The 27929-nt window shown below is 49.8% G+C and overlaps 6 protein-coding genes across 6 annotated transcripts, besides 6 other annotated features; 2 read left to right on the top strand and 4 right to left on the bottom strand.

The window, feature by feature from the left end:
• Window positions 1-743: 743 nt before the first annotated feature.
• PVX_095330 (hypothetical protein, conserved) lies at window positions 744-2008 on the bottom strand. Its single transcript, XM_001614482.1, has one exon. The coding sequence runs from the start codon at window positions 1805-1807 to the stop codon at window positions 1157-1159; it is 651 nt and encodes a 216-aa protein (XP_001614532.1). The 5' UTR covers window positions 1808-2008; the 3' UTR covers window positions 744-1156.
• Window positions 2009-2153: 145 nt separating this feature from the next.
• Window positions 2154-4269, bottom strand: PVX_095335 (hypothetical protein, conserved; the record flags this gene model as incomplete). The annotated part of the gene is made up of 2 exons (XM_001614483.1): window positions 2154-3992; window positions 4204-4269. 2 exons carry the CDS (start codon window positions 4267-4269, stop codon window positions 2154-2156), a joined length of 1905 nt encoding a protein of 634 aa, XP_001614533.1.
• Window positions 2936-2987: a microsatellite.
• A 371-nt stretch (window positions 4270-4640) lies between the features above and the next one.
• Window positions 4641-5686, top strand: PVX_095340 (26S proteasome regulatory subunit p27, putative; the record flags this gene model as incomplete). The annotated part of the gene is made up of 1 exon (XM_001614484.1): window positions 4641-5686. The coding sequence occupies exon 1, from the start codon at window positions 4805-4807 to the stop codon at window positions 5684-5686; it is 882 nt and encodes a 293-aa protein (XP_001614534.1). The 5' UTR covers window positions 4641-4804.
• A 402-nt stretch (window positions 5687-6088) lies between these two features.
• On the bottom strand, window positions 6089-15306 carry PVX_095345 (hypothetical protein, conserved; the record flags this gene model as incomplete). Its single annotated transcript, XM_001614485.1, has 10 exons — window positions 6089-6170; window positions 6392-6694; window positions 6943-7016; window positions 7123-7165; window positions 7333-7404; window positions 7522-7568; window positions 7714-7780; window positions 7934-8010; window positions 8137-8208; window positions 8467-15306. 10 exons carry the CDS (start codon window positions 15304-15306, stop codon window positions 6089-6091), a joined length of 7677 nt encoding a protein of 2558 aa, XP_001614535.1.
• Window positions 7249-7304: a microsatellite.
• Window positions 8287-8309: a microsatellite.
• Window positions 10897-10920: a microsatellite.
• Window positions 12081-12103: a microsatellite.
• Window positions 13343-13377: a microsatellite.
• A 2490-nt stretch (window positions 15307-17796) lies between the features above and the next one.
• Window positions 17797-19437, bottom strand: PVX_095350 (40S ribosomal protein S11, putative). The gene is made up of 4 exons (XM_001614486.1): window positions 19189-19437; window positions 18664-18863; window positions 18321-18491; window positions 17797-18091 (listed from the first exon to the last, which is right to left on the bottom strand). The coding sequence occupies exons 1-4, from the start codon at window positions 19210-19212 to the stop codon at window positions 18001-18003; spliced, it is 486 nt and encodes a 161-aa protein (XP_001614536.1). The 5' UTR covers window positions 19213-19437; the 3' UTR covers window positions 17797-18000.
• Window positions 19438-22539: 3102 nt separating this feature from the next.
• Window positions 22540-26852, top strand: PVX_095355 (kinesin-related motor protein, putative; the record flags this gene model as incomplete). The annotated part of the gene is made up of 2 exons (XM_001614487.1): window positions 22540-22827; window positions 23007-26852. The coding sequence occupies 2 exons, from the start codon at window positions 22540-22542 to the stop codon at window positions 26850-26852; spliced, it is 4134 nt and encodes a 1377-aa protein (XP_001614537.1).
• Between the last annotated feature and the right edge of the window lie 1077 nt (window positions 26853-27929).

Genomic DNA, 27929 nt, shown 5'->3' on the forward strand with positions numbered 1-27929 from the left:
GTCACGCGAACAGTCGATGCAGATGCGCACGCGCGTGTGCACATATGCGTGGTGGTGGCCCCCCCACCGTTTAGCCACCCAGTTTGCCCGCCAAAGGAGCGACGGCACAAATGAGCGTGCCTTTGAAGCGGCAGTAAGCAGTGAAAAGTGGGGCCGAAACAACGTCGCATCGGCAGGATCAACCGTGCAGAGGGGCGAGTCACCTATTTAGTCAGCTTAGCAGAAAAGGTAATTCCAACAGGGGTGCGTAAAGCGGTGGATGATGAGCGGAACAACGCGAATACAACACAGGTGAGGATTCTACACTGGGGCAACGTCGCCCATTTGGGAATTCACCTGGAGTAGTTCGTCTAGGTAGCACAAAAAAGGGAGTAAAAAATGGAAGATGTTCATCTGGGTTGGGGGGGGAGAAACGAGGAAGTACCAAAGGGGGGAGGGCTCCAAATGGTCCCACCTTAGTAGAATCTAAATCGGGTGGACGTAGCTCATCACCAAATGGGGTTGTTGTGGCTGTAAATTCTCTCATCGAGTGGGGACCCCCCTCATGTGCTATTACAAACGAAAATGGATAGGGTGAAGATGAAGCGGAGAAGCCAGTTCGCCGCTTCACCTCCCCTGCAGCTACTTCCCCCACTTTTGCAGGGCTCATTTGGGAAGGCGTTTCTCATCCGAATGTGGCTTCCCCACCCGGCTCGCTCTCTAAATGGGCGTTGCACAGGGGGTACACAATGCGGAGAGGGGGTACCCCTTTTTTACACGCAGGGAATTTAATATGCAGCTTCTGTTTTTACTCCGTCTGGGAGAATGTTACAAAAAAAAAAAAAAAAAAAAAAATATTTCACCGTTCACTGCGTGGAAACTTATATAGGGTACCCCACAGGCGTCACGAGAACAAACGTGAAGAGCGAAAATACAATTCGTCCTATCATAGGGTGCCGTTTTATCCCTGCGCGTCCATTTTAGGAGCAGCGGGGTTGGTGTGCGTCTGCTTTACGCATGTGAAGAGGCGTTCCTCCGATGATGCGCGCTGTGATTTATGTGAGGAGGGGGAACAAGTGGGTGCAGAGCAGCTCGTAGGGATTAACACTGACGTCCGCCAAGAAGGGGCGTTGCATCCCATCCAGGTGTCTCTCCTCCCCCCGGTTCAATTCGCCTGTTAGAGGGCCAACTGGAGGAGGTAATCCGGGTGTATGAAGAAGCTCCCCCGACCACTTCTCTCTCTCATCTGTTCTGTATGATCCATTTCTGCAGAAGGAGTTGCCCCACTGGGATGGGCGTCATGCCTTTTCACGCTCTTAAAGAAATGTTGGTCGTTGTTTTGCTCGTTCCGGTTGACCCTCTCTCTGCTGAGCATTCGCCACTTGGCAAGCAACATATTAATGTCATGCAGATTTACTTCCTCTAGGGGGATGCCAAGAGCGACGCTTATAATTTCCCGCATATGGGTGTAGAGCTGCTCCACAGTGGACTCTTCCTCCTCGTAGCTTTTTTTGAATCTCCTGAATGCATTGGTTCGGGCAACGGATTTCAACTTGTTTATCCTTTTCACATCTGTGTTGTCTACCATTTTGTTTTTTATTTCGTCCGGCAGGTCGTCGTAGAGGACGGGGGGGTCCTCCCTCTTCAGAGGTGCGCTAAGAACATCCTGCATGGTGTAATAGTTATCCTCCTCCGAGGAGTTGGAAGCCCTTTTTAAAAGCTCCTGACTTGTTAATGTCTTTTTCGAGGGGGGGAGGCTGAACATGTGTGCCGTGGTGGACGCCGCCATCCAGAGGCAAGCAAGCGGGAGGAGTACTAAGGGGGTCATGTTGGTTAGTGACGCTCAGCCGCAACTGCTACGTGTGCGAAGGGACCTGCTGGCGACCACGCGGATGAGTCTACATCCACCGCAATCGCTTTTACGAAAAAAAAAAAAAAACAAATAAACTACAACAAACTGAAGTAAAAATGACGCCGCAACGGATGAATGGCATGTGTGAGCACAAACGGGTTAACGTTAACGATGGGGAAAAACTAACCAGATAGTGTTGACGCGGGGAAAATGCTAACCGATTGAACTTCGTGCGCGTGTGCAAAAAAAAAAAAAAAAAAAAAAAAAAAAAAAAAAATCGGCTGGCCCCACTTCACCACGCAAACTGCGCACATAGGACGCGCTACGACTCAGCCAGTGACCTATGCAGGGGATACTCCTGCTCAAATCTCTTGTTGGCAAACCGGATGGTGCCCTTCCTGTACCTGTGTGCGTTTTTTTTTTCCTGGCTGGGTATATCCCCCTCCAGTGTCAATTCATCAAAGCCAAAGAAAGGAACGCTGTTGTGATGCTTGACCAAGCAAATTCGGTAAGCGTCCTTCAACCCAGTTGCATTTAAAATGGACTTACAAAATTGGTGGTAGTCTATAATATGAAAAAGGTCAAACTGTTTAATGGCATTCCTTGCAAGCGCGTTGACGATCTTCGCATCCTCCAAGGTGAATTTCCTCTTTGCCAGGTTCAGCGCTCTGGCGGCTCTGTTAAAGTCGCATGGCTCGAAGTACTTTATATTGCCGTGCATATGTTTGCAAATAATTTGAAAAGAATCCCCATCGAGCAATCCATGAAAGGTTAAAATCTCCAACAGCCTGGGAGCATCATACATCATTTTGGAGTGTCTGTTCTCTGCCCTCTTAACAGCGTCGTTCACTCGAAAGAGGAATTCCTTTTTTGCCCTCCTGTCCGTCACCCCCTTATGAACGAAGGAAGAAAATTTCGTCAAACCGTCCATGTTCAAGATGGGCAAACTTGCATATATGTGTGGCATCATTTTTTTGTAAATCCGGTTGATTGGTCTGTAGCGAATTGGCAATGTATAGGAGAAGAGGCACCCGATTGAGCTGAGCACATGGGGAGGGTAATCATACGTGTATGTGCCTATATGCCTGAGGATGTGCTCAAATAGCCTCACATCGTTTATCTTTAATTTGCTGAATGAGGAGGCTATTTTTTCTAGGAGGAAAGGGTTGAGGGCGTTTCTGCTTTCATCTCTCAGCATGTACATGGTGAGTCTGCTGATGCAGTCGAAGAAGGGGTAGTTTTGGAACTTCAGGTTTGCGAAGGAGACGGCTATTTCGATTAGGCTCTCCATTTGGGGGTAGTAGCAGAACTGCCCCCGCCGGTGCTGCACGAGGTTGCCCTCCCCGGGGGGAGCGGCGGGAGCGGTAGACGTGGCAGACGCGCTAGACGCATCGGTGGAAGAAACCGCTCCCGCCGCGCCTACCGGGGCTCCTCCCCCCCGCGTGTTGTACTCGCCGAGCCGGCTGCGGCTACTCTCGTTGCACAGCCTAACCCTGAGCATCACCTCATCCGCTACCACGCCGAGGAACAGAAAGTCGTGGATCATGCAGGCCGCATAACTCTTCGCAATTTCGGATAGGTGGAAAAAGGAAAGCGTGCTCACGTGGGGTTTCAGCTGGTCCCTTATTTTGCAAAAGAGTTGCTTGTCTTGCAGCTCACAAAGGGCAAAACTCCGCAAAATTAAAATCAACTGATGAGGAAGGTAACAGCTTAGTCGGTGGTTTATCATCTTGCTCATGCCTTCCAACTGAGCTGTGGCTTTTAACCTCCCATAGTAGTAACATATTCTGGGGAGATTCAGGAAGGTATTAATTTTGTTTTGTACCCTGGAGGTGATTAATTTGAACCTCCAATCGCTGGTGGAGCAGGTCCCCACGTCGACTAGCCTCTTCAGAGCCTTTATATAATGATACGCCTTCTTTCTCTTGTGCCGGTAGTACACCCACACATTTAAAACCTCATCCGATGTTGTGGCTTGCGCGATCTTTTTGGGGAGCAGCCACTGCCAGCTGCAGGACGCCTTCTTTTCCGAATACGTCGGCTCGTAGTTGAAAATGAGTCGCTGTGTGTTTTCTATGCTTCTTGGGGGCTTGAACCGCTCGACGTACTTGCTCCATGAGCCCTTGCCCACTCGCTTGTGGAAGCGGTAGTACGCGAATCGCTGAGGAGTGGGAAGTGGGAAGTGGGAAGTGGGAAGTGGGAAGCGGGATGAGAGGCGGGATGAGAAACGGGATAAGAAGTGGGAAGAGACGCGGGGATGTCATTAGTGGGGTCGCTCTTAACGCTAGGATGTGCGAGACGGGCTTCTGCCCATCCGCACGCGCTGCTGTATGCGCTACTGCACCACACGCTAGTCACCCTTCAAAGCTAACCTTCTGGTTGTGGAAAAGGGGCCTTCTCCTGACGCTGCTGATGGGGGGGGTGAGCGCTCCGAGCATTTTGCTTCTTCGGGGAGATGTAGGGGTGGGGTGTAGAAGAGACTTTTGGGGGGCCTGTTCCTGGAGAAGCTGCTCTACCGGCCCTTTGAATTCCCTTTTGTGGGTGCGCCATTACATTCGTGCCTACGTACAAACGTATGTGTGCCTGTGCGTAGGTATGCCTATGCGTATGTATGCCTGTACGCACGCATCTAATGGCGCATCTATACATCTCTGCAGTGGTGCGATGTATAGCCATTTTTTTTCTCGCCTCTGGTGCGCGTGGATCGGAACGGGTTGACGATTTTGCCGTTTCACGTTTGGGTCTCCCGCTATTTCCACAGCGGGGGCTGCACGCGTGATTTTTTTTTTTTTTTTTTTTTTTTTCCATCACATATGAACCGCTTAACATGGAGGAGTATACTTTTGCGAGCGAGTGGTAGCTACACGGTTAGTGTTTTTTTTTCTCCTTTTTTTTCCTTATTTTCTCTCCCGTGAGAGACCCAACTCGCAGCGCAGTTCCGCGCAGGCATCTACCGACTGCGTCCGAGGGTGAATGCCTCCGTTTGTTGGCTGGCCGATTGGTGAACGCGTTGTCCCTGCAGTGTCACCACAGCGTTGCCGCCACGCCGAATTGAGGCTACACCGCGCCGCCACCACACCGCGCTACCGCGTTACTGCGCTACCGCTATACCGCTCCACCGCCACTCTCCGCAAAATGAACCTGGACGAGTTCAACGAGCTGGTGGAGCAGAGGAACCGAATCGAGCGGGAAATCCAGGAGAACGTGAACTTCCTGGAGGCCCCAGAAAACAAAGGCGTGGGCTTGCACGGCAAGCTGGTAGATGAAGAAGGATTCCCCAGAAACGACATTGACATATATAGCATCCGAGTGGCCAGGAACAAAGTCATCTGCTTAAAAAACGATTACCTAAATGTGAGCAAAAGAATAGAGGAGTACCTCCACAAGGTTCACACGTCCCACCCTGTCATACGAGTACAGAGGAGTAAGGCGAAGAAGGAAGAAGGAGATGACCCAAATGAATCTCCCCCAGAGAGTTGCACACAAGATTATGATGAGTCAGCACCTGGTTATGAACTCCTAATAGAAGAAGCGAAAAGAAGTACCTTTGCGATGATCGATGAGCTGGTGGAGAATTCCCCTTCACATAAGGCAGGGCTACGCATTAATGATTATATAATTCAATTTGGGGATGTACAAAAAAAAAAAAAAAAAAATGAAGAAAATGAAAAGGAAGATGCAGACATTTTCAACAGAATTGCAGCTTACATGCGTAACAATCCCACCAGAATTAAAGTCAAAATTTTGAGAGAGGGGAAGATTTTTTTTTACTTTGTTTTTCCAAATAGGACTCCCAATGGGTTATACATTGGATGTCACCTGACGCCGATCAGCGTGGGTGGGGGTAGTGTGTAGTGTAAGGGGGTTCCCAATCAGTCCCCAATCAGTCCCCAATCAGGTGAGAGGAGGCCACAAGATGAGATGGGGCACAAATGGGGAGAGGTTACCCATAAGAGGGAAAGAAGTTACAATGGAATGGGAACTTCCCCGTGGTTGCTACATAGTGATGATGGTGACGTCGGATTGGAGGACGGGGGAGACAAAACAGCTTCGAATTGATCCCCCCAGGGGAATGAAACGTTAAGTTGTTCGAGTGCCCTTCAACTGAGTGATGACCCAGTCGTTCACCTCGTATGGCACCACTCAAGTCCTCCTACCATTTATGTGTGTACTCTGCTGATGGGAGTGCTCCTGATCGAAACGCTACGTTGCTCGTTAGGGGAGGGGGGCAGATGGCGCAAGTTCTTCCGGAGGGTCTCACAGAAGGCCACACAGATTCTCTATGTCCAGCATGAAGTGTTCGAAGCTTCCAAGTTTGCAATTCAGCTTCTTGGCGATCCTGCAATGGGGGGGGCGTGGCACCGTGAGAAGTACGCGCGGGAGCGACGGACAAAGTAGCGCGCAGCGATTGCACCAGGTGAATGTGCCCACGGGTGATCTGCACATCGTCTGTGCACTCCGCTTCGAAGCCACTTCGACGCCACTTCGACGCCGCTTCGCCACCGCTTCGCCACCGCTTCGACGCCGCTTCACCACCGCTTCACCACCGCGCGCGCTTACCACTTGGCGTAAATGTACGTCTTCAGCTGCCGCTCGAAGGGCAGGTAAAAGAACATCTTGAAGAGCTCCCCGTCGACTACCCCCTTGCAGTTTTTGGAGGCCAAGCTGACTTTGTACTCTCGGTAAGAGCTGTGGCTCAAATTCCCGAGGGACGAGATATTGTCGTTGATAGCAATTTCGATGCACAGGGCCCTCTTGAACTGCAGGAAGTTGGAGAAGGGAATGAGGGCGCTGATCGAGCCTTCGCTGGAGGCGCACAGGATGCTCTGCTCCTTCTGCAGAATTTCGTTTCGGCGCTCCTCGCTGGGGGGGGAAACAGAAAATGTGAAGCGAAGCAGCGGTGAAAGGAGGAAAATGTGAAGCGAAGCAGCGGTGAAAGGAGGAAAATGTGAAGTGAAGCAGCGGTGAAAGGAGGAAAATGTGAAGCTCAGAAAAGGTGTCTTCTCTTGCGTGACGTTGCACCAATGAGTGCATCGCGTGGAGTTGCCTTTTCTACTGCTCTTTTTTTTTCTCCTTTTTTTTCTCCTTTTTTTGCCTCTCCCGATTCGTACTCGTCGACCAGGTTCCTCAAGGACGTCGAAAACATTTTGTTGACGACGCTCCCGTGGTTGAATTGTGAAACGAGCTGCAGATTGGGGGGGCATAACGCATATAGTGACGTGGGTGCGCACGAGGAAGCACCGCTATGTGTACATACGAACGCACGTGCACACATGCGCGCGCCTTTTTACCGATAGCTTGAAAGACTCTTCGTCGTTGAACTTGATGTTTGACCTGCGCAAAAAGCGTTTCGCAGTGGAGTTACAAATCGGTTGTGCGAGTGGTGTGTTCTGCCCACAGTGAGTGGTTGATAAGGGAGCCGGTTTGAGAAGCACCGTTTCAACGTGACTCCCTTTTTTTCTATTTTTTTCTACTTTTTTTTTTTTTTTCTGTTTTTTTACTTTTGCAAGACGAGGAAGTTGGACTCCATGTCCGAGACCAGGAAGTGGTTCTCCGACAGGGCACTGACGGATCTGGGGGGAAGCGGTGCGGGAAGGAAGAAGCGAATGGAGGGACGCGGTGCCGGGAAAGAAGAAGCGAATGTAGGTGATAAGGGCGACGTGCCCACGTTGGCTCGCTAATCCACTTACGTGCACCAAATGTTGGCGTAGTCCCGGCACACTTCGTTGAGAATGGCCTACAAGTGGGGGAAGAAGGAAAAAATGCGTCACATCAGATGCGCAGCTCTGCGAATGTTCCTCTTTCGGGGGAGGGGTCCCTCGAATGGTGAAGCTGATCCGCCAGGTTAAGAGTTTTTTTTTTTTTTTTTTTCTTTTTTTTACATTTTCGAAGTCGTAAGACAGGAGGGTCACTGACGTCATGATGTCGCCGACGACGATGTAGTTTTCTCTGCAGGGGGGGGGGAGCATTAAGGGGGAGTGGCATCATTAGCAGGGGTGGAAGCACTAAGAGGGGGTGGCCTGTTTGGCCTGGTTGGCCTGATTGGCTGCACACCGCTAACCGCGCCGCTACCCGCGGCATGAGCCCCGCTGAGTTCCTTACACGACGTCCAGACTCATGATCCAGGAGCTCGGCGTAAAGGAGGCCACCTCCAGGAAGGCATCGTTGCTTTCTATTTTCTGCTTCGGGGAAGTGGGGGGAAAAGGGGATGAGCATGGCATGAAATTGGGCTCAGCATGATGCGAACGTCGGCCAGATTGGCGCTCGCGCATGGGAAGGGGGGACGCATGGAGGGCTTCCCTTACGATGGCTTTGCTGGAGTTGTAGATGTACGCGCCCAGGTTGGCCAGAAAGTTCCCGATGTCGAGGATGACGACCTGTTGGGGGGGCGGAGAGGAGTAAGCGATTAAGCGGTGAGCGGTTAAGGGGTGGAGGGGGGAAGAGGAGTAAGCGATTAAGCGGTGAGCGGTTAAGGGGTGGAGGGGGGAAGAGGAGTAAGCGATTAAGCGGTGAGCGGTTAAGGGGTGGAGGGGGGAAGAGGCAGGTGGTGCGCCGACCATTTCTGCTACGTTCGCTACGCAGGCCACGTCTGCTACGTTCGCTACGCAGGCCACGTCTGCTGCGCCGCTCCCTACCGTGTTGTTCACCGCCGCGACGATCTTGTCGCGGAACTGCTTCAAGTGGGTGATCCCGCCGCAGCTGACGTTGTAGGTGTAGACGTGCTTGATTTCGAACTGGTTGGTCTGCTTCTTGGCCACGAAGACGTAGATGTGTCCGGAGGAGGGCTCCGTGATGCGCTCGTTGTTGTTGGCCGTGCCCACGCAGATGAGTGTGCGCACGGGGGGGGCGTCGGTCCGCTCCTCCGGGTGACTCGGCTTCAGCTCGTTCGTCTGGTTCGTCTGCTCCATTTGGCCCATTTGGCTCGTCTGCTCCATTTCACCCATGGAGGCCCCCCCCGAGCTGGGCGCCAGTTCGTAAATGCAAATGCTGGAGACGCTAAACTTGGAGGGAATGATATACGTGTACTTGAAGGAGTTCTGAAAGGGGTCGAAGAAGCAGACGATTTGCTTCATCATCTGGTTGGTCTTGTGCTTCTCCTCCACCGGGCAGGCCGTAATGAGCAATCCGGTATCAGCGTGGTAGGCAATTTTCTCCACAGTCCTATGGAAGGGGATTCTCTCCATAAAGGTTTTCTTCATCTCGTTGAGGTACGAAATGCACAGTTGATTTCCATCGAAGAAAATAAAATAGGAGTTGTTTTGGTTTTTTTTTTTAAATAAAAGGAAATTATGGAAGGGGTTCAAATAATTGAAATCGCTAAACATATCGACGAGATGTACATTTCTGATGGAGAGTTTGGAGATGGACAGTTTCTTCTTCAAAGTAGAGTATATAATAATAGGGCTGTCACAACAGACGAAGAGGAAATTGCACCTCTTCGTCAGCTTGCTCATGTTTACATCAATTTGGTTCCTCTCCGAATGAACCTTCAGAAAAGCTTTAAACTTTACTGGGCTGTTGGTACAGGTAGAGATTTTCCTCCTCTTGGTTAGCATAATCTTTTTACTTTTCACTACGTAACTTTTTAGGTACACTTTTTCGTCGAAGAGAATGTTATTTAAATTTTTAAAACAGACTGATGCATCTGATGAGATTTCTGCATCTACCTGTGCATCTACGTCACTGTATTTTCCTGAACCCATTTGTTTTTCTCGGACGTAGACATCGCTGTACTGTTTTTTTATTTTCCTTTGGAAGATGTCGCTGAGGATTTCCTCCTTTTCCTTCATCTGCTTGAGTTCCCGTCTGGTCAAATTCGCTTTGTTCTTCATTTTTTCCAGCTGGTACTCCTCGTTGTTTATGTCCGTTTTGCGAGCCGCGCGGGGGCAGTCCGACTGGCCATCAGGGGAGCGGCAGTCCGACCGCTTATCAGTGGAAGGCTCCTCCTCTTTGCACACTTTCCCCCTTCCCAGAATTGCGTCACTCAGGTCCGGTTTATCCTTCCCCCTTTTCGCTTCCCTCCCCACTGAGGTGGGATCTCCCGTCGACCCCTCCTCCTTTGTCGCGTTCCTTTCCGGGTCATCCGCATCCATCTCGTCCACTGAGCTGGAAATCCTGGGGACTTTCAGCTTCGCCTCCCCGTGCGAGGATCTCCTCCTTCCATCGTGGGTAGCGCCGGGGGGGCACTGTTCGCTAACCATTTCGTGGTTCAGGTTGACGGCCCTCCCCAGTGTTGAAGTGGGTGCATGGCTGCCATCAGCATTAGAATCGGACGACGCGCTTGGGGGGTGGGGAGTCCTGCTCAACGGGGTGTGATTCTCCCCCGAGGAGGGCTTCTTCCCCCCCGAGGAGAGTTTCTTCCCCCCTGAGGATGGCTTCTTCTCCCATGAAGTGCGCTTCTTCCCCCCCACGTGGCTGCGCGCCTCGTCGCGAAAGATATACCTGCTGCTTCCACTACTTTCACCACCGCAGTAGCTACTCCCACAGTTTGCATTTTCCCTGGGGTTAAGGGTTTCCCTCCTCTGCCTCATTTTGTCGTCCAGCATTTCGAAGGTGCGGAAGTTCAAGACGTCCTCCTCGGACGATTCTTCAGATGACATGCCGTAAATTTGAAAAAACTGAAAGTAGTATTTGAGCTTCTTCCGGTGGAGGCTCACTTCTCTGCGATGGTTTCTACCATTTGGGCTCCTCCTGGCGGTTCTGTTCGTCAGCCTGGATGGCACGCCGGCGCAATTGAGGTAGTGGCTGCACTCGCTCAGCTGGTCCGAGTCCTCATCCGGTTGAGAGGTGCGTCCATCCCATTGAGAGGTACCTCCAGCGTTCTGGACGCCGCTTCCCCCCTGCAAAATGTCCTCCATGCCGACAAACGTGTCCGACGCAGGCTCCGCGTGGTGAAACAAGCCAGCGTCGAGCAGAACTTCATCCTCCTGGTCCCCAACACAAAGACTATGCAAATCGGATAAACTGGTGAAAAGGTTCTTCTTACTGTTGAAGAACGGAAGCACATTCGCATGAGTTTCGGACATGTACTTGATTAGAGCCCTTTTGTATTTTTTTTCCTTTTTCTTCTTCTTCATAGTGTCTGTGATTTTAATTCTGTAGCTGTGTGGGGGCTGCTTCTCCCTATTCATGAGCTCGTCTCGATAAATGCACCGTATGCTTTCTTCTTTTTTTTTGAGGTAGGATTTGTGCAGGCTGAACAGGTTGCCGTGGGTGCGGCGCCTCCGTGGGGGGCGCTCAGTGCAGGCGAGTTGGTTCTTCGGTTCGCATTCCGTTTGGCATTCCGTTTGGCATTCCGTTTGGCATTCCGTTTGGCATTCCGTTTGGCATTCCGTTTGGCATTCCGTTTGGCATTCCGTTTGGAATTCCGTTTGGAATTCCGTTTTGCCTTCCTTCTTTCCTTCCCTTTTTCCTCCCTTCTTTCCTTCCCCTTTGGCTTCCTTCTTGCCTCCCACCCGAGCTGCCTGCCCCCCCCGCCTATCCGCGCACAGCAGAAAGTACTCCACAACGCCGCTGCTGTACCCGACGAAGAGGTACACATTATCGTTGAGCTCCAGCACCTCTACGTCCGATATGAAGACGAAGTAGTCCAGCGCGGGGGTGTAGAGGTGCGCCTGGGCGAACACGCCCCCGCGGTTGGGCAAGTTGAGCGGAAAGTTGAGCGGCGCGTTGAGCGGTGCGTCGTTCATAGGGATGTGTTTCTCCTCATTTGTTTCCTCTTTCTTCTCCTCTTTCTTTTGCTCCTCTTTCTTCTCCGCTTCTTCCTCCCCGCGGGCCGCGGCCCTAATCCGGTGGAGCGCCGCGTGGTCTATGTTGAGCAGGGCCACCTCCCGGCAGTCGAACACGCAGGCCATCAAACTTTTATACACCACGAGGGAGCTAATCGTCCCGCGCACCTCGTAGGTGTGCAAAATCTGCAGGCGCTTCTCCTCCACGGAGTACACCTCGATGCCCCTGTCACAATAAACATAGAGGTAGTCGCTGTAGAGGCAAAACCTGAAAATGTATTCCTTCGCCAATTGGTAAACCATTTTGAGAGACAAGCAGCAAAGGAGATTGATGTTCCGATTGGTCACTTGCACGACGTAGGGGAAGTTCTTCAACACGCTAAAGTGTATCGTGTTGCTGGTGAGGTCCACGTCTACGTCTTTATACTCGCAGAGGCATATTTCGTTGTGGCTGTTGGGGGGTCCTCCACTGGCAAAGGGGTAACAATTCGGGAAGAACTCATGTGTGCGGTTGGTCGGATCCCCATCATCATCGTCATTGTCGCCGTTGAAGGGGTGGTACTTCTTCCCATGTGGGTGTTCCCCGAAATTTGAGGTGGCCTCCCTGGACGCACCGCGTCTGCCCCTCTCAGCCCTTGCCCCCGGGGTCTCCCTACACACTCCCACCACCTTGGTGTGAAATCCATAAGACAGACATATGATGAAGATGTGAAAATAAATAAAATTGGCATAATTCAAAACGTCAATATCGTTTTCGTTTTGGAAATAATATTTATTTAAAAAGCACAAATTGATGTCCTTTATTTCTACACTGTTTTTTTCATTTAGATAGGCGAATGCTTGGAAGTGTAGGGGCGGCTTCTTCCGTTTTTCCTCCTCATCAGGGGGGGACATATGGCTTCGTAAAGAGTGCTTCTTCTTACTGTTGTTACTGTTGTGACCATTGAGAGGGGGGGCATTCTCATCCCTTCGGGATTTTTCCTCCCCGTGGATGTTCCTCTTCTGTGAGGGTCCCCCCCCGGGGATGTACTCCACCCCAGAAGTCCCAGTAGGGGAACTCTTCCTCAGGTGGATGACATATTTGACGACGAACATGTTAGTGATTTTCCCCAAGCTTAGCTTCGAAATGATGTTCACCTTCATCCCATTCCTTATGATGGAAATACACCCCGTTCTTCCGTAACTGTTGCAAGTGATGATCTCCTTTTCGCCATTTTTATTTTTCACAACGCAGAAATCGAGGATGGGTCCCATGTTTTGTATAACTGCTAAAATTTCGATGAAAAATTTTTTTTTTTTTTTTTTCCTTTCTTGCATGCTTTGTGTGCAACTGCTGGGGTGCAGGGCGGGGTCCCCCTCTTCTGCGTTAAGGGCGCCGCTGTCCACGCTGTCCACGCTGTCCACGCTGTCCAGGCGCTCGCTTCGGTGTCGACGCGCGTTTTCGTCGTAGCAGTGGCTCGGTCGGCAGCTGCTCTTCGCCCCACTGACTACATTGGCACTGCTGCCCACATTGGCCACATTGGCCAGATTCACCTCGCTCGCTGCGCCCTCATCGATCGAACCATGGTCAGGCACCCCGCCCCCGACGTGCCCACCGCTCAGCAAACAATGGAAACCGCTGTGGCCCGCGAGGGGGGGGGGCTCCACGGGGTTGTAGTCTTCGTACTCACACACGGGGTAGTTGTGCATGCGCAGCAAATAGCTGTCGCTCACTTGGGAGCCCAGGAAGATGATGTCGGGGAAGAGGGACACAATCACGTTGGACCTGGAGCAGGTGCCTATGAACTGCAGGGTGATGGAGTTGATGTTGCTGCAGCTGGTGGTGCGCGCGCGGTTGTCCACGCCGCTGAAGATGCTGCTGACGATGCGACTGTTGATACCGATGCCGCTGCCGATGCCGCTGCCGATGCCGCTTCCGATGCCGCTTCCGATGCCGCTTCCCATGCCGCTGCCCGCATTGCTGCCACGATCGCTTTTCATCCTGAGCGAAGACGGGGTGGACTCATAAAGGCAAGTTAAAATGAACAGGTCCCCATAATCGTCGGACAAAATGAATTTATTTCTGCTCAGGTGCTCAATGCACCGAATGGTTCTTAGCTCGGAGCTGAGGAAGAAGTTCCTGTCCTTGTCATTTTCTAAATTAATATAGCTAATGAATTGGAAGCCCACCAACATGAGTTTATTTCTGGCGAAGCAGAGGAGCTTGTTTATGCTCGAGTCGACCACTACGGGTTTGTAGTACATCAGGTGGATGCACTTTTCATTTTCTTCATCTTTAGGTCCGTTTACACATACGGCTTCGTTTCCGTGTGGGTAGGAAGCACCGCTGGTTTGTACCTGCCCGTGTTGACTGAGCCCATTTTTTACCCGTGGGTTAATGGAGGGGCTTATTTCACCCAAACTGCCGGTACGCTTCTCATCACTTAGAGAGTATAAACGGATCAGCCGTATGTACCTCTCGTAGGTGGTGGATTCCTTCTTCTTGGCGTCATACAGCACACATATTGTGGCACTTATTTTGCTTTTCTCTTTTTTCCTTCCCTTTTGAAGGGATCCATGGGTGCTGTTCTGTCTTCTCGAGTCGTTATTACCCCAATGGGTGTCATCTGCAAAACTGTCTGCAAAAAAACTACCCATGAAGGTGTCCATTTGGGGATGCCCATCCTGAATCTGATTTTCACTTTTGCAAGTCCATTCATTGAGCTCTTTCTTCACCCCCATATTTGATGTTCCCCTTTCTTCGTTTTTGGAGAAAGTTCCCTTTACAGATTGGTCGTGATCCAGGGGCGCCGTCTTATCTGCGTACTGCCTCTTGATTCGTTCTACGGTGGTGTACTGGCCATCGACGGCACTGCTTCTGCTCTCCTGTTTAATGCTCCCCTCGGGGGCGTTGCTTCTCCCTTCCGTTTTAGTGCCAATTATTAGGTCTTCGTCGAAAGGATCACCTCTTCCTTTGGCGCTGCTTCGGAGGGGCTCTCCCTTTGCAGTGGCATTTGGCTCATCTGCCGGCTCGTCATGTGTGTCGACGCTGTGCTTGCCGGTGCTTAGCTGGGGGGCCTTCACTCGGTCCTCCCCCCCGTCGCAGCCCCGTCCGCCGCCGACTGCTGCACCGCCGACCGCTGCGCCGCTCCTTCCCCCTGCTGCGCTACCCCCCCCCTGTTTGAACTTCAAAAAGATGATGTCGATGACCAGGCCCTCGTCCAGCCTCAACGTGTAGATGTGGCTCAAATTAAAGTAGTCATCATAGTCTATGTGAATATACTTGAGTATGCTTTTGTACCCGTAGAATAGGAGCGTCCGGTTCCGATCGTCCAACAGGAGAGTGATGTCTTCTTCTATATTCATGCCATTCATTTCGTGTAAATTAACCTGCGAGATGGTGACGAAGTCGTTCAGCTTCACATCAAAATGGAGCAGCAGCAAGTTGTATTTCCTCGTCAGTAAAAAAACGAACGATTTTATATTTTCCCTTATGCCTGAATCAGCTAGCTTTTCTGGGATGTATTCCCTCAGCTCTAGAATCTCAGCAAATACTGCATGCTTGCTGTAGTCACTTGTAAAGCCATCCTTATCCACTGAGCAGACGTTCAGGTAGTTGCTGCATGCGTAGAGCAAATATTTCTTCCTGTTTCCTTTTATGTTTGTGTAGATCGCCGTTCGGATGGACTGGCTCGGGATGATGTTGCTGTAGAAGTTGTATAGCCCCACGTTCTCGGGCCGCCTTTTCCCCGCCTCACTTGGATGCATTGTCACAGAGGGGGGGGGGCACTTCACCGCACCGTCGAAGGGAGCGCGTGGGAAAGGAATCGACTAGGCAGTGAGAGGTGTGAGCAATGGATGAAGTGAGCAATGAGAGGTGTGAGCAATGAATGCAGTGAGCAGATAATCCAGTGAGCGATGCACCCCCCCAGTGCTGCAACCCCGTGCACCACGAATGCTGCCTTCTTCGCTTACGTCGTGACTCTACTGTTTGCTCTTATGCCACCTCTCCCCGGGGTGACGCGCACGTTACTAGGTCTACGTGTCCTCGTCACTGGCATCCGCGCACGTAGCGTTGAAGAGCCACTCACTGGAAAGGCAAATAAAAGTACTCCTGTGCGTCATGAGGGAGGGGACGCACAAATGGGTAACACAAATGGGTAACACAAATGGGTAGCACAAATGGGTAAAACGAATGGATGCTGTTGGTGGAGCGCATTGATTGCGTTTGTACATGCAGTGATGGGGAGAAGAAAAGGGCACGTAAAAAAGGGGGCAAAGTGGGATTAATCCAGTCGATGAGAGACTAATCCGATCGATGAGAGACTAATCCGGTCGATGAGAAACTAATCGGGTCGACGATTCAGTGATCGGTACACGCACTACCCCCCCGGGAAAGGTAAAAACGTGGGAAGCGAAAAGGAGGGGCAGTGCGAAATTTCCCTTTGCGAAAAAATAGATTAATGCAAATGTAATGACGCTTATTTTTTTTTTTTTTTTTTTCCTTTCCGGGGGGAGATACACACAAGTATGCATGCTTACATCAAGCTGGTGTTTTTTAAGCGCAGGGCCAAGAATGCTGGTGCAAAATTGGCGAACTGGTTAACCGTTGGGGTGTGACTCCTTTCCCCGTTGGGGTGTGACTCCTTTCCCAGTTGGAGTGTAACCTCCTTTCCCAGATGGCGTGTAACTTCCTTTCCCGCTGGTGCTGTTCACCGTCACGCGGGGGCGAACTGGGGGCTCGATTTGTTGGGCAAGTCCGAGCACTCAGAAAAAAAAAAAAAAAAAGGCACACTGGGTAAACGTGCGGAAAAATGATAAGCCAGGGAAACGCAAAAGTGGAAGGCAAAGGCGCAGGAAAAAAAAGGAAAAAAAAAGGAAAAAATAATGCAAAAAAAATGCAAAAAAATGCAAAATAACGCAAAAGAAGGCAAAATAATGCAAACATGGTACGTTGGGCAGACGAACAAGGCAAGTGTAACACGCCGGTCGCGCAAATGGAAACCTAAAAAGGCACAATCCTGTTTACAGAATGGTTACGTTTCATGTGCAATTTAATTCTCTACCGCGTTCAGGTGATTCTTCATCTTGGTCGCGGGAAAAGGGAACCAAGGACGGCGTCGGTCGTGAAGGCATGATACATGCCCAGGGGGGGCACAACAGAGCGGGTGCACAAAGCAGGCACAAGTAGAATAGGCGTACACCAAGGGCCACACGTAGGAGCGTTCAAAATGGGCGCCAATCGGGGTACGCAAAATGACAGCAAATTGGGGTACCCCAAATGACCGCAAAATAGGGTAAGCAAAATGACAGCAAATTGGGGTACCCCAAATGACCGCAAAATAGAGTACGCAAAACGCAGCAACGTCCCCGCTTGGGAAACATTTTTTCGGCACTACCGTCGCATACTCCGTGTGATTTCCATCCATGAACGGGTCATCACCTCCGATTTTGTTCCTCTAAAATGCGTTGCATCCGCTTCTTAGTTAATGTGACACTCACGAGTGAGAAAAAAAAAAAAAAAAAAAAAGTCCCATTGTACGCTTAACCAATGTAGAGATATACTCCGTAGCTTATTTTAACATTTTACCTGACTGACCTGTTAGTGACACTCCTATCGCTCACCCAAGAAGGCGTTCCCCCTTGCACGGAAAAAAAGAAAAGAAAAAAAAAAAAAAAAACATGTCCAATCTGCGGCAACTTCCCTGGTCATACATCAGCATTGCCCAACATCCCGATTTGCACAAAGGCGCGTGTATAGGCTGGAGTATGCTGCTCCCCCTATAGCTTTCCCCCTTTTGCGCGAAGCAAACATGTAAAAAAAAAGCGATTACGTGCGGATGTTATCTTCATTTTCGTATAAAATTTACGCAGTTGGGAGGTACACAATTTTGCGAGAGTACGTATGCCCATCGTGCAACACATATTCCTTCGCCCAGCCAGTGGGAAGGCGATGTGCCGTCCCCATTTGGTGAGTTACAAACGGGGGTATACATCACAACAGGAAATCGTTTACGTATATTTTTTTTCTATATTTTGCACCGTTTTTGAGGCATTTTCAACGGGTTACACCCTTTTGTGCATTTTTAGCAACGCTGGACGTGCTATGAAACAAGGGCGCGCAACTCATGGGGGGCGTTCCCCTTGAACGGCACACTCCCAAATTGACAGAGTGCAGGCGTGCCCCTCTTGTGAGCACGTACGTATACAACCATATTTGCGCTCATTGGTACGTATTCATACTTAATTATACTTATTCATACTTATATGTTTACTAGCCTTTCAGTTAATTTTTCTTTAAATGGGAAAAAAAAAAAAAAAAAAAAAAAAAAAAAAAGGGGGAAATCCTCTGCAATCATTTCATAAAACGTTTCACGCCGTGTGCACAGGAAATATAGAATGTGCAATTTTTACGCATTCGCACATGTAGGTATACATTCGTAAGCTCTACACTCCGGGAGGTTAAAAGAGAACAAATTGTTTTCTGGCACTTCCAAAGATTTGGTGCTTCTCAACATGCAACACGTTGAATCGTACAGTTTTGGACAAGGGTCTGCAAAATTGGTGGGAAAAAAAAAAAAAAAATTAAAAAGTGCAAAGTGGAAGCGTATGTACTTCGCGCGGGAGATATAGAAAATCCAAATTTTACACACAAGTTGCAGTAAAATAAAAAGGGAACGCAAAAGCTCTCTGTTCTAAATTAAAGCGGCGTTTTGTACACACGTAAACTGCTCATTTCATAGCATACGCAACGCGCCCGATACGCAAAACAATTGTGTTACCTGCACTGTCCGACGGTGACGATGTCTCCTTCCTTCACATCGAAACATGGGGAGCAGTGGCATGGGATGTTCTTATGTCTCTTTTCAAATCGGTTGTACTTTTTTACATAATGTAGGTAATTTCTTCTTATAATAATTGTTCTCTTCATTTTGCTCGAAATTACCATACCCCTGCGTTTGGAAAAAAAAAAAAAAAATTAACACTCGCATTTGGTAGGCGGCAAACGGGGGGGAAGGAGATATCAGCTGGGTCTCTCCCTTTCGGCCCGCGCGTGCAACGACCACGTAAAGGGACGCCCCAGCCGTTCGGTCCATTTTTTTTCCCTTTTCGTTTTTTCCTTACTTTAATATACGCCCTCGGATGGAAACATTCCCGGTGAAGGGGCACTTTTTGTCCACGTACACGCCCTCCTTGGCCTCCTTCGGGGTGGCGAATCCTAAGCCGACCTTTTTCCAATACCTCGTGTAGCTCTTGGAGCCCTTCTTTATTTTCTTGGAGTTGAAAAAACTCGCTCCCTCCTGCTTTTGGTAGGCCCTCTCATGCTAAGCATAAGTAAAAAGGAAAAAAAAAGTGGGGAAACAAATTATATTGTGATACAGGTGTGGAGCATTTTTCGCTACAAAATGCGGCAAGGTCAAAATTTGTTCATTTTCGCCTGAACAGTTCAGGCAAATGTGGGGGATTTTTTTTTTTTTTTTTCCAAACAGCCAAAAGGTGTTTCCCAATGTAACGTCATGGCAGTGTGCCCATCATAAGAATTGTTGAGAAATCCCCATCTCTCTTTATTTTCATTTTGGATGCCTAGATAGTCCCCACGCAAAGCTGCATACATATGCTCTGCTTAATCTCCTCTGACTTTTAACTTACCTGAACATCCAAAGTTGTTGCCATTTTATCTCAGTCGTTGAAACGCTTTGGTACGGATGATTGAAAAAGCTTTTCTCAGTTTGGTTTACAGGTGATGTATGTTTTACGCGTTATGCGTTAATCGTTGCGTCAAATTTGCTTGCTCTTTTTTGCTTCAAGGGGAACACTGTTTTTCTTCAAAGCTTGCGTTGCTGCAATTTGTTTAAGCGAAAAAAAAAAATCGCATCCCTTTTAAATTTTCGCGATGGGGAAAAAGGCGAAATAGCGGAAGAGCGTAAGAAGTGAAAGAGCGAAAGAGTGAAAGAGCGAAAGGAGCGAAAAAAAGAAAAGGAAGAACAAGCGCAAAAGATAATTGCGGTTATTTATATACGCCGTATGGTATGCATTACATGCGCCTGCGCATTATCACGCACATGGTGCTTCGCGAACAGAGCGTTTTCACCCCAGGCGGGGCAACCGATTTAGTAATTTAACGCGGTAGGGTCATCCCATGAGCCATGTCACGCGTATCGTGTAATCTCGGGGGGGCGCTTAATTCACTAGCACCGTAGGGTGAGGGAAAATCCGCGGGCCACTTTCCCCGGTCACTGCGCACAAAATGTGGTAGCCCTCGTTTTTTTTTTTTTTTTCCTCTACTTAAAAAGAGGAAGAACATGAACAAACATGCTGCTTCGTTCCAAATGGAAGGATCATAATAATGGTTAACAAACCGACAAACAGTTACCATCATTTTAAGGTTATTTTTTTTTTATTTATTATTTTTTTTTTTTTTGCTAGTATGTGCCCCCTTCCCGCTTAACACTCTGCTAGGAAAAACGGCCTTAACCCCTTAGTCGCCTCTGACGCGTATGCGGCGTTTGTTTTTTTTTTTTTTTTTGGAGGCATACCTTGTTGGGACATTAGGAAACCCACCATGAGTATTTTCATACGCTTGACGAATTAAATGTGTCCCCCGAAAAATAAAAATGCTAATCATGTAGTGTAAAGAAGCGTAAATTAAATCAACTTCACAAAACGCAGGGTGAACATGTACGTTACATACATATAGGCAACGCGTTGTGCCAATTACATAAGCGAAATTTGTTGCTCGAAGGTTCCCGCGCAGTGAATACGAGCAGGATGCTTCTCCTGTTTGTCACTCATTTTTAAGAAAGCAATAACATGGAAAAATGCGAAAAAGAAAGTCGAGTTTTGCTTCCCCTCTCGGTGGCTTCCCCCTATGGGCTACTTCCTTATAGGCAAAAATGGGGTGAAAGAAAAAAAAAAAATCAGCCAAAGTTTACCAACTTCCGCCGAAATAACAGACGCGGGGATGTTACAATTCCCCCGCTCAAATTTAAATGGACCTTCCTTCTAGATATTTTTAATTGAAAAAATTTACATCGGAGCAAACGAGCTAGCATTTATGTAGGACTCGAAATGATGCGCCGAATGACCCACTCGGTATGCTCATGTGTTAAGCTGCTTTTTTATTTTCCCTATAACGTGGTCCTTTCCCCCGTTCCCTCTTTTAAAAAGACCCCCCCAAAATGGCTGTACCCTCGGTTAGCATTCCCATCCGAGGCAACTGCCAAATGCATGCAGTGAGCACATGTTCCTTTGCGTATGGCACAGTAGAATGTTTGCTTATCTCGCTGGTTAGGTGTTTCCCCCGGTGGGCATCACCCGGTTGTACTTCAACCCCGCAAAAGGGGCAAACGGCGCAAAGTGGTTTCCGTTTAGCAGGCAGAGCTCCCTTATAAATAAAGCCATATTCTGTGAGACCACAAGAGGTAAAAAAATGCTTGTAGAAAGGCAAAGCGGTTCGTCCCTAACTGCGCGTAGTGAACGTGCAGATAAGCAGCTCAACGTTAATGAATTGTGCCACCCCTCCCAGGGGTTACTCTTCCCCCTCGCTGTAAGCTAAGCTTCGTTATGCTGTGCGTAACTTCAAAGAGAAGTGAAAAAAAAGGTGCACAGGGGGCAGCGTACAAAAAGGTGTAGACCCATCTGGTTATCTTTCCTCTCGCGTGAGAGAAAGGGCGGAACGAAGTGCTGAACATTTTAAACGTCACTGGTACCTCCCCAAATGGGGGCATTACGCGCACGAAAGATGTGTCACTGCAAGTGCGCCTTTAAAGGGGGGACTTAAAAATAGACAAGCATATCACCCGCAAAAAAAAAAAAAAAAAAAAAAAAACGCCTATATTCCCATCGTCACATCCGCACATCTGCACATCTGAGCACCTGAATGTGCAATGGCGGGGCGCCATTTTTTCTCGGCACCCATTTGCTGCCTCATGACCGACGCGCTCACTTTGCGCAAATGCTTGATTCCCTCGTTGTGCACCCTTCGTACGGGGGAAAACCTCATCCGCTTGGCCTTTAAAGAACAAAAGTTATCTCCCGCGTGCGCTCTCCATTTTACGGGCCTCTTCCTTTTTTTAGCGCAAGCTGGGCTGTATGGCGCGAATGGGGAATTTAAGCGACACCTTTGAACACGCGCGATCTGCCCGATCGTTTTTTCCAACGCATCCGTGACGACCTCCATTTTGAATCATCACAGGTGTAATTTGTGCTTGGGCAGTGGGTGACCCGCCAAACTAGCCAAGTGTGCAAATTTAGACACTTTTTTTTTTATTTCCCCTTTTGCCTCTGTGGTTTGTTTTCTCTAGCTGCGCCTAAACGTTGCTACGGAGGTTGGGCCATTCCTCTAGAGCGATGAGAGGTATAGCTTCTTAAGGCTCCGAAGCAGCAGAAGCGGTGATTGGCCGATTCGTTGACGGATGTGTTGCCCGATGTTCTGACAGACGTTGACCACTCGCTGGTGCCTTGCCCGGCTTGAGCGCAAATTGGCGGAGAAGTGCACTTGGACGAGGAGGTTCGCGAGTTTGGCCCTAACTGAGGCCCAGTCGAAAACACCAATTTGTGCTTGCGCTGTTTATTTCCTTTTGGTGCGCTCGCTGGGAACATTTTGCCGCTTCGCCTTGGAGCGTTTTTTTTTTTTCTTTTTTTTGACTGCTATTTCTCCATCGCATTTTTCCTGCCCAGTACAGCACCCTCCTTTTTTTTTTTTTTTTTTTTCTCACCGCAATTATGCGAGTTCGTAGCACGTGATGGCCCATTTGTGTGACCGCCTATTCGTGTGACCGCCCATTTGTGTAATCCCCCATTTGTGTGATCTCCCTTTCGTGTGAACCTTCATTCGCTAATGATGACCCGGTGACTGCCTGGAGAGGCTCCTTTTCTCGAAGAAGCTTGCGCCTCCGGTTGGGGAGTAACCCTGGGCGCACACACACACGTATACACACCGCACAGGTGGCTACACACCTCCGCAGGGCAGCCGCCAGTCCCCACGCCCGTGCCCCCCGCATGGACGGAAGAGCGAAGCAAAGTACAATGCTGAGGAACTCCTACCAAAATGACAAGCCCAGCTGCGTTAACATAAAAGTCATCGTTCGCTGCAGACCCCTAAACGAAAAGGAGAAAAACGACGTAAACAACGAGGAGGTCGTCCGAATAAAAAACAACGAAGTGATCTTGACGCTCAACAGAAACAATGAGGTGTACGAGAAGAAGTACAGCTTTGACTATGCCTGCGATAAGGACGTGGATCAGAGGACTCTGTTTAACAATTACGTTTTCCAAATCGTCGACGAGGTAATGCCCGGGGGGGTGGCGTGTGGTGGGAGCCCCCCTCATTGGGTTTCTCACGTTTGCCGCTCCCCCCCTCACTGCGTTCTTCACATTTGCCGCGATCCCCCCTTTATTGCATTTTTCACCTTTGCCGCTCCCCCCCTCACTGCGTTCTTCACCTTTGCCGCCCCCCCCCCCCCCAGGTCCTCGAAGGGTTCAACTGCACGCTGTTCTGCTACGGGCAGACGGGCACGGGCAAAACGTACACCATGGAGGGGAGGATCCTGGAGCACCTGAAGCACGCCGAGGGCAAAAAAGTGGACCTGAGCGACAGCGTCAACAGCGACATAAATTACTACTACGAGCTGTGCGACAGTGACGACACGGGCATCATCTTCCGCGTGGCCAAGCGGATCTTCGACATCCTGAGGAGGAGGAAGGAGTACAAATCGGGGAAGTGGGGGGAGGCGGGAAAAGCGGAGAAGGTGCAGCTGGAGAAGGTGGAGAAAGCGGACAAGTTGGAGAAACCGGCAGGGGAGCTTGGCAAATCGGGGGAGACTTCTGAGCCCGGGGAGAGTTCCGAGCCCGGGGAGGCGGAGAAGAGCTCCTACGACTTCGCCATCAAGGTGAGCTACCTCGAAATCTACAACGAGGAGCTGTGCGACCTGCTGAGCACCGCCAGCGAGGCCAGCAAGCTCAGGATCTACGAAGACGCCACCAACAAAAGCAAAGGGTTAAACGTGGACAAGCTGGAGGAAAGGTCCATCAACTCGTTTGAAGAAATTTACTACCTAATCTGCTCGGCCATCAAAAAGAGACGAACCGCAGAAACGTCCTACAATAAGAAGTCGAGTAGAAGCCACTCCATTTTCGCCATCACCTTGATCATGAAGGATCTGAACAGTGATGGGGAGAGCATCACAAAAATAGGGAAACTAAATTTAGTAGATTTGGCTGGCAGCGAAAATGCGTTGAAAAGCTCCTATGGGAATTTGAAGATTAGACAGCAGGAAAGCTGCAACATAAATCAGTCTCTGCTAACCTTAGGAAGAGTGATTAACGCTTTGATTGAAAACTCGTCCTACATCCCTTATAGAGATTCTAAGCTGACTCGACTGCTGCAGGACTCCCTGGGAGGGAAGACCAAGACGTTCATCGTGGCTACCATTTCTCCCTCTTCGCTCTGCATCGACGAAACGTTGAGCACGCTGGACTACGTCTTCAGAGCGAAGAATATAAAAAACAGACCCGAAATCAACGTCAAGACGACCAAGCAATTAAAAATAAAAGACCTCAACAATGAAATTGAAAAGTTGAAGAATGCCCTCAATTTGAGTCGAGAGAAACGAGGGGTATACCTGGACAATGAGGAGTATAATAATATCCAAAACAGTTTAAAAAAAAATAGAGAAATTTTACTTCAAAAGGAGAAGATCCTTTTTGAAAAGAGTAAAAAAATTAAAACGCTATTGAGCAAAATGGATTACACTGATGATGTGCAGAATCAGGTCGTCCTGCTGCTGAAGGATGTCCTTTCCAAGTGTAGGAACATACAACTGGTTCATAACATTTTGGTAAACAAACTGTCTGAGGAGAAATGCGTCACGAGGTTTCTCCTGGCCGAGTTCCTCCACACCGAGGGGGAGTACCAGCAGCACGTCAATCTACTCGCGCAGACGCAGAAGAGGATCTCCACCCTTTTTCGAGAAACGATTGCGAACCTTACGGGGAGGAAGAACCAGGATTACTCCGCCCTGAAGCAGGTCTGCACCCTCATCGCCGCGGTGCTTGCGAAGGCCAAGGGGGACATCTCACAGGGGAGGGAGGCCATCCTGAAATGGCTGGACCACTTGGAGGGGCTAAATAATGATTGGCTGCTGCGCGAAAGCCGCCTCCTCAGTTTTCTCCTGGAGAAGGTGGGCGCCATGGAGCAGCATGACCGGAATGGGTTTCTCCAGCTGGGGGCGCTCGCGCGGGAGTTCCTCGCCTGCCGGGTGGACCTGCCCGATTTGAAGCGGGGGAATGGTTGTCTCGCTTCAAATCAGGAGAGTAGTTTTACCGCCTCGAATCAGGGGAGTAGTTTTCCCGCTTCAAATCAGGAGAGTAGTCTTCCCGCTTCGAATCAGGGGAGTAGCTGCCCCGACTCGGCCGCTCCACTGGAGACTTCCCCCCAGCCGGACCGCCAACAATGGGGGGCCTTGCTGGGCGCGCTGCGCGACCTCGCTCAGAGTGATGAAGCACGACGGGTGCTGAGCCAAGTGGAGAGCTACTACACGAAAGGAGATAGCTCAGCCAAGGAGACAGTGCAGCACATACGAAGCGTGAGCCACCTACTACATCTCTACCTAAGGCATTCATTTGAACAGTTAAAAAAGGAGATGAAAAAAAAGGTAGAGGCGCTGGAGGAAGAACGGGAGAAGCTAACCAAGCTGGTGGAGCAGCTCCAAAGTGACTACGAATCCTTCGAGTCGAGTCTAATGAAACGGAAGGAACAAATGGTGGAGACATACAGAGCAAGCATCCGGGAGGAGATAGACCTTTTTCAAAACCGAGTGATGGAGGATATCAAAGAAGTGGTCCAAAAGAATGTGAGCCAAATGAATGAGGTGGTGAATGGGAAGCTACAGTCCCTCTCTAGCCAACTGCACGACGAATGTAGAAGCAAGTTTAAAAAAATGATTACCCACTCGGTAAGCACCCTGGAGGGGTTCCTATCAAATCATGAGGAACGATGGGATAGACATCATCGGGACTGCCTCCAGTCAGCTGATCTGGTGAACCAAAAGGTGAGCTCCTATTACGAACACTTAGGTTGCATTTTCACAGATGTGGAGGCCCAATTTGCCAGTGAGAAAAAAAAAATGGAGAGAGACTTGCAAACCGTTAGAGACACGTATAGACGCATCATCCAGGGGAACAACGAAGCCATTGGGAAGGTGGCAAACCGGCTTGAGGCACACTCATCGGGTAATCAAAAGGATAAGGAGGTGCTTTACAGGGATGTGTCCGGAGCAATTTTGCGAGAAAGGGACGAACTGGACGGTAGGAGGAAGAAGGCAGAGGAGCTGGCGGGGAGACACGTGGAAGAGGTTAACCTGTGTAATGGAAACTATGGGGAACACCTCAGCAAATGTGACTCTTACGTGAAGCAGCTTCTGCAGCGATTTGGAGAAAAGGAAGAAGACCCAAGTGATGAGTGCGTGGTACTTCCCAATTGGGACACCCCCGTGAAGCACGAAGGGAAGGACATCCACGCGGAAATTGAAAGGGTGCGCTCCTACGCCAGCGAGAGTTTCGCCCACTTGGGAGACGCCCATTTCAGCGGCGTAGACCCCCCCGGTGATGCCACTTCAGGTGATGCCTGCGGGGTGAGCGACTTACCCTATGGCGGTCGCCACCCCTACGCCGACCTGCACTACGACCACGTGAGGGAGGAGGTCCTCAAAGAAATAGAAGACGTCTCCTTCCAGAAAGACATCAACTTCAAGTGCCTTTTCGACAGAATCGATGAGAATTTAAGTCTTATCCTTAACGAAAACAACTTTGCTCGCCATCGAGGTGGGAGCGTGGAACTCTCCAGGGGGGATAGCATTGGTGGGGGGGGCAGCATCATCATACCACTTACCTCCTCTCGTGCTGCTGCCCTTCCAGCTTCTTCCCCTCATGTGAATGACGTCCTACATACTACCTTTCATGGCAACTCCACTCCGTCTGCACCTCCTGGGAACGCCATGCAGAGAGGGACGACCCACGAACAGGGTCAGAAGAAAGCAAGTGGCTTCTTCCCCACAGGAGAGGGAGAAGCAAATGTGGAAAGTGGAAGCTCCAAGATCCTCTCAGATTGCAGCAGGAAGAGGAACAAAAGTATTGAAGCTGTGCAGGGGAGGAAACTCGGCTTCACTTCCAACGAGTTGAGGAATCCCATTGCGAGAATAAAGCCGCTGGGGAATAGCGGGGGGTCTCGAAAGAACTCACCAGCCCCGAAGCGGCTCAAGGAGGACGCTTCCAAAGGCAGGCCCATCAAGTTCCTTCGCAAATCGGAGGATTAGCCGCACTGCCAGATGGCATGAATTAAAAAAGGGGAAAAAAAAAATAACCTATGACAGGCGTTTCGCTCATCGTGCGTGCCCACCCCACTTTGTTTATGTGTATACCTCCCTTTTAAGGAGAAGAAATTTTTTTTTTTCTTTTTTTACTTAGCTCTCCTTTTTAATGGCCGAGGGGGGGAAGCTTCCAAAATGTTCCAAAATGGGTCAAAATATTCCAAAATGTTCCGAAATGTTCCAAAATGGGTCAAAATATTCCCAAACATTCCAGAAGCCTCCATTTGGCCCGTTCCTTGGAAGTCTTCCCCCTCGGGGGGTCACCCCCATTTGACCGCACACACACCTCCTTCATGTTGAACCCTCAAGATGGAAGAGCGTGTGCTTCTCTCTATTCGTGTGCATATGTTCACCCCCCCAGCTGTCGCTTGCGAAGCGCGGAGGTGGCCTGGCTTCATACGTCCCGCGTCTTCCTCGCCCTCACGTTGTTTTTTGTGTGTTAGTACCCACCTGCATCGCTTACAGTGGTTCTTCCCCCTCCCCCACCGCATTTGTTCAAACGGGGCAAATGTGCTGGCTTGGAATTTTGGCAAACTGGATGGACAGCACATTTAGTGCGCCCTCCATCATTCTCTTTTTTTTTTTTTCTTTCCTTTTTTTAGTTTTTTAAAATTTTTAATCGTAAAACGTTTGGCGTAAACATGACGTTACTGTGGCGCGACTCCCTACTGTGTGTTTTTTTTTGGTGATTTTTTCGGATGAGCACACTACCCCTGCGGGGATTCCTCACCATTTGAGTAAAGGCGCTTTAGGAGGATGTGCCACCTGGGGTTGGCGCTAACATGTGGAGTTACTCCCTCCCCCGTGGAACTGCTCTCTCTTGATTACACACCCTGGTGGGTATATTGCTGTCTACGCTTTTGAAGGTGCCCTCCTATCCGTCTACCGCTTATCAACAGGGGAGTGGGTTCTTCCCCTGAGAAGGGGACCCAACCGATGGAAGCGTCCGCGGGCTGGCAGCGTTGCAATGCGTAACGTGGATGTAGCGTCGCGACAACGTTGTGCAGAAGTGACCATTTGAGG

This window comes from Plasmodium vivax, chromosome 8 (genome assembly GCF_000002415.2).
Source record: "Plasmodium vivax chromosome 8, whole genome shotgun sequence".
NCBI classification, from domain to species: Eukaryota; Apicomplexa; class Aconoidasida; order Haemosporida; family Plasmodiidae; genus Plasmodium; species Plasmodium vivax.

What these genes read in the sequence shown, in the direction of transcription:
- PVX_095330 (XM_001614482.1), bottom strand. Translation starts at nt 1,807, where the DNA reads ATGACCCCCTTAGTACTCCTCCCGCTTGCTTGCCTCTGGATGGCGGCG.
- PVX_095350 (XM_001614486.1), bottom strand. Translation starts at nt 19,212, where the DNA reads ATGGCAACAACTTTGGATGTTCAG. An exon ending in CAACAACTTTGGATGTTCAG is followed by an intron (nt 18,864 to 19,188) that starts GTAAGTTAAAAG and finishes ACTTATGCTTAG; the next exon opens with CATGAGAGGGCCTACCAAAA. An exon ending in GTCACCGTCGGACAGTGCAG is followed by an intron (nt 18,092 to 18,320) that starts GTAACACAATTG and finishes CCAATTTTGCAG; the next exon opens with ACCCTTGTCCAAAACTGTAC.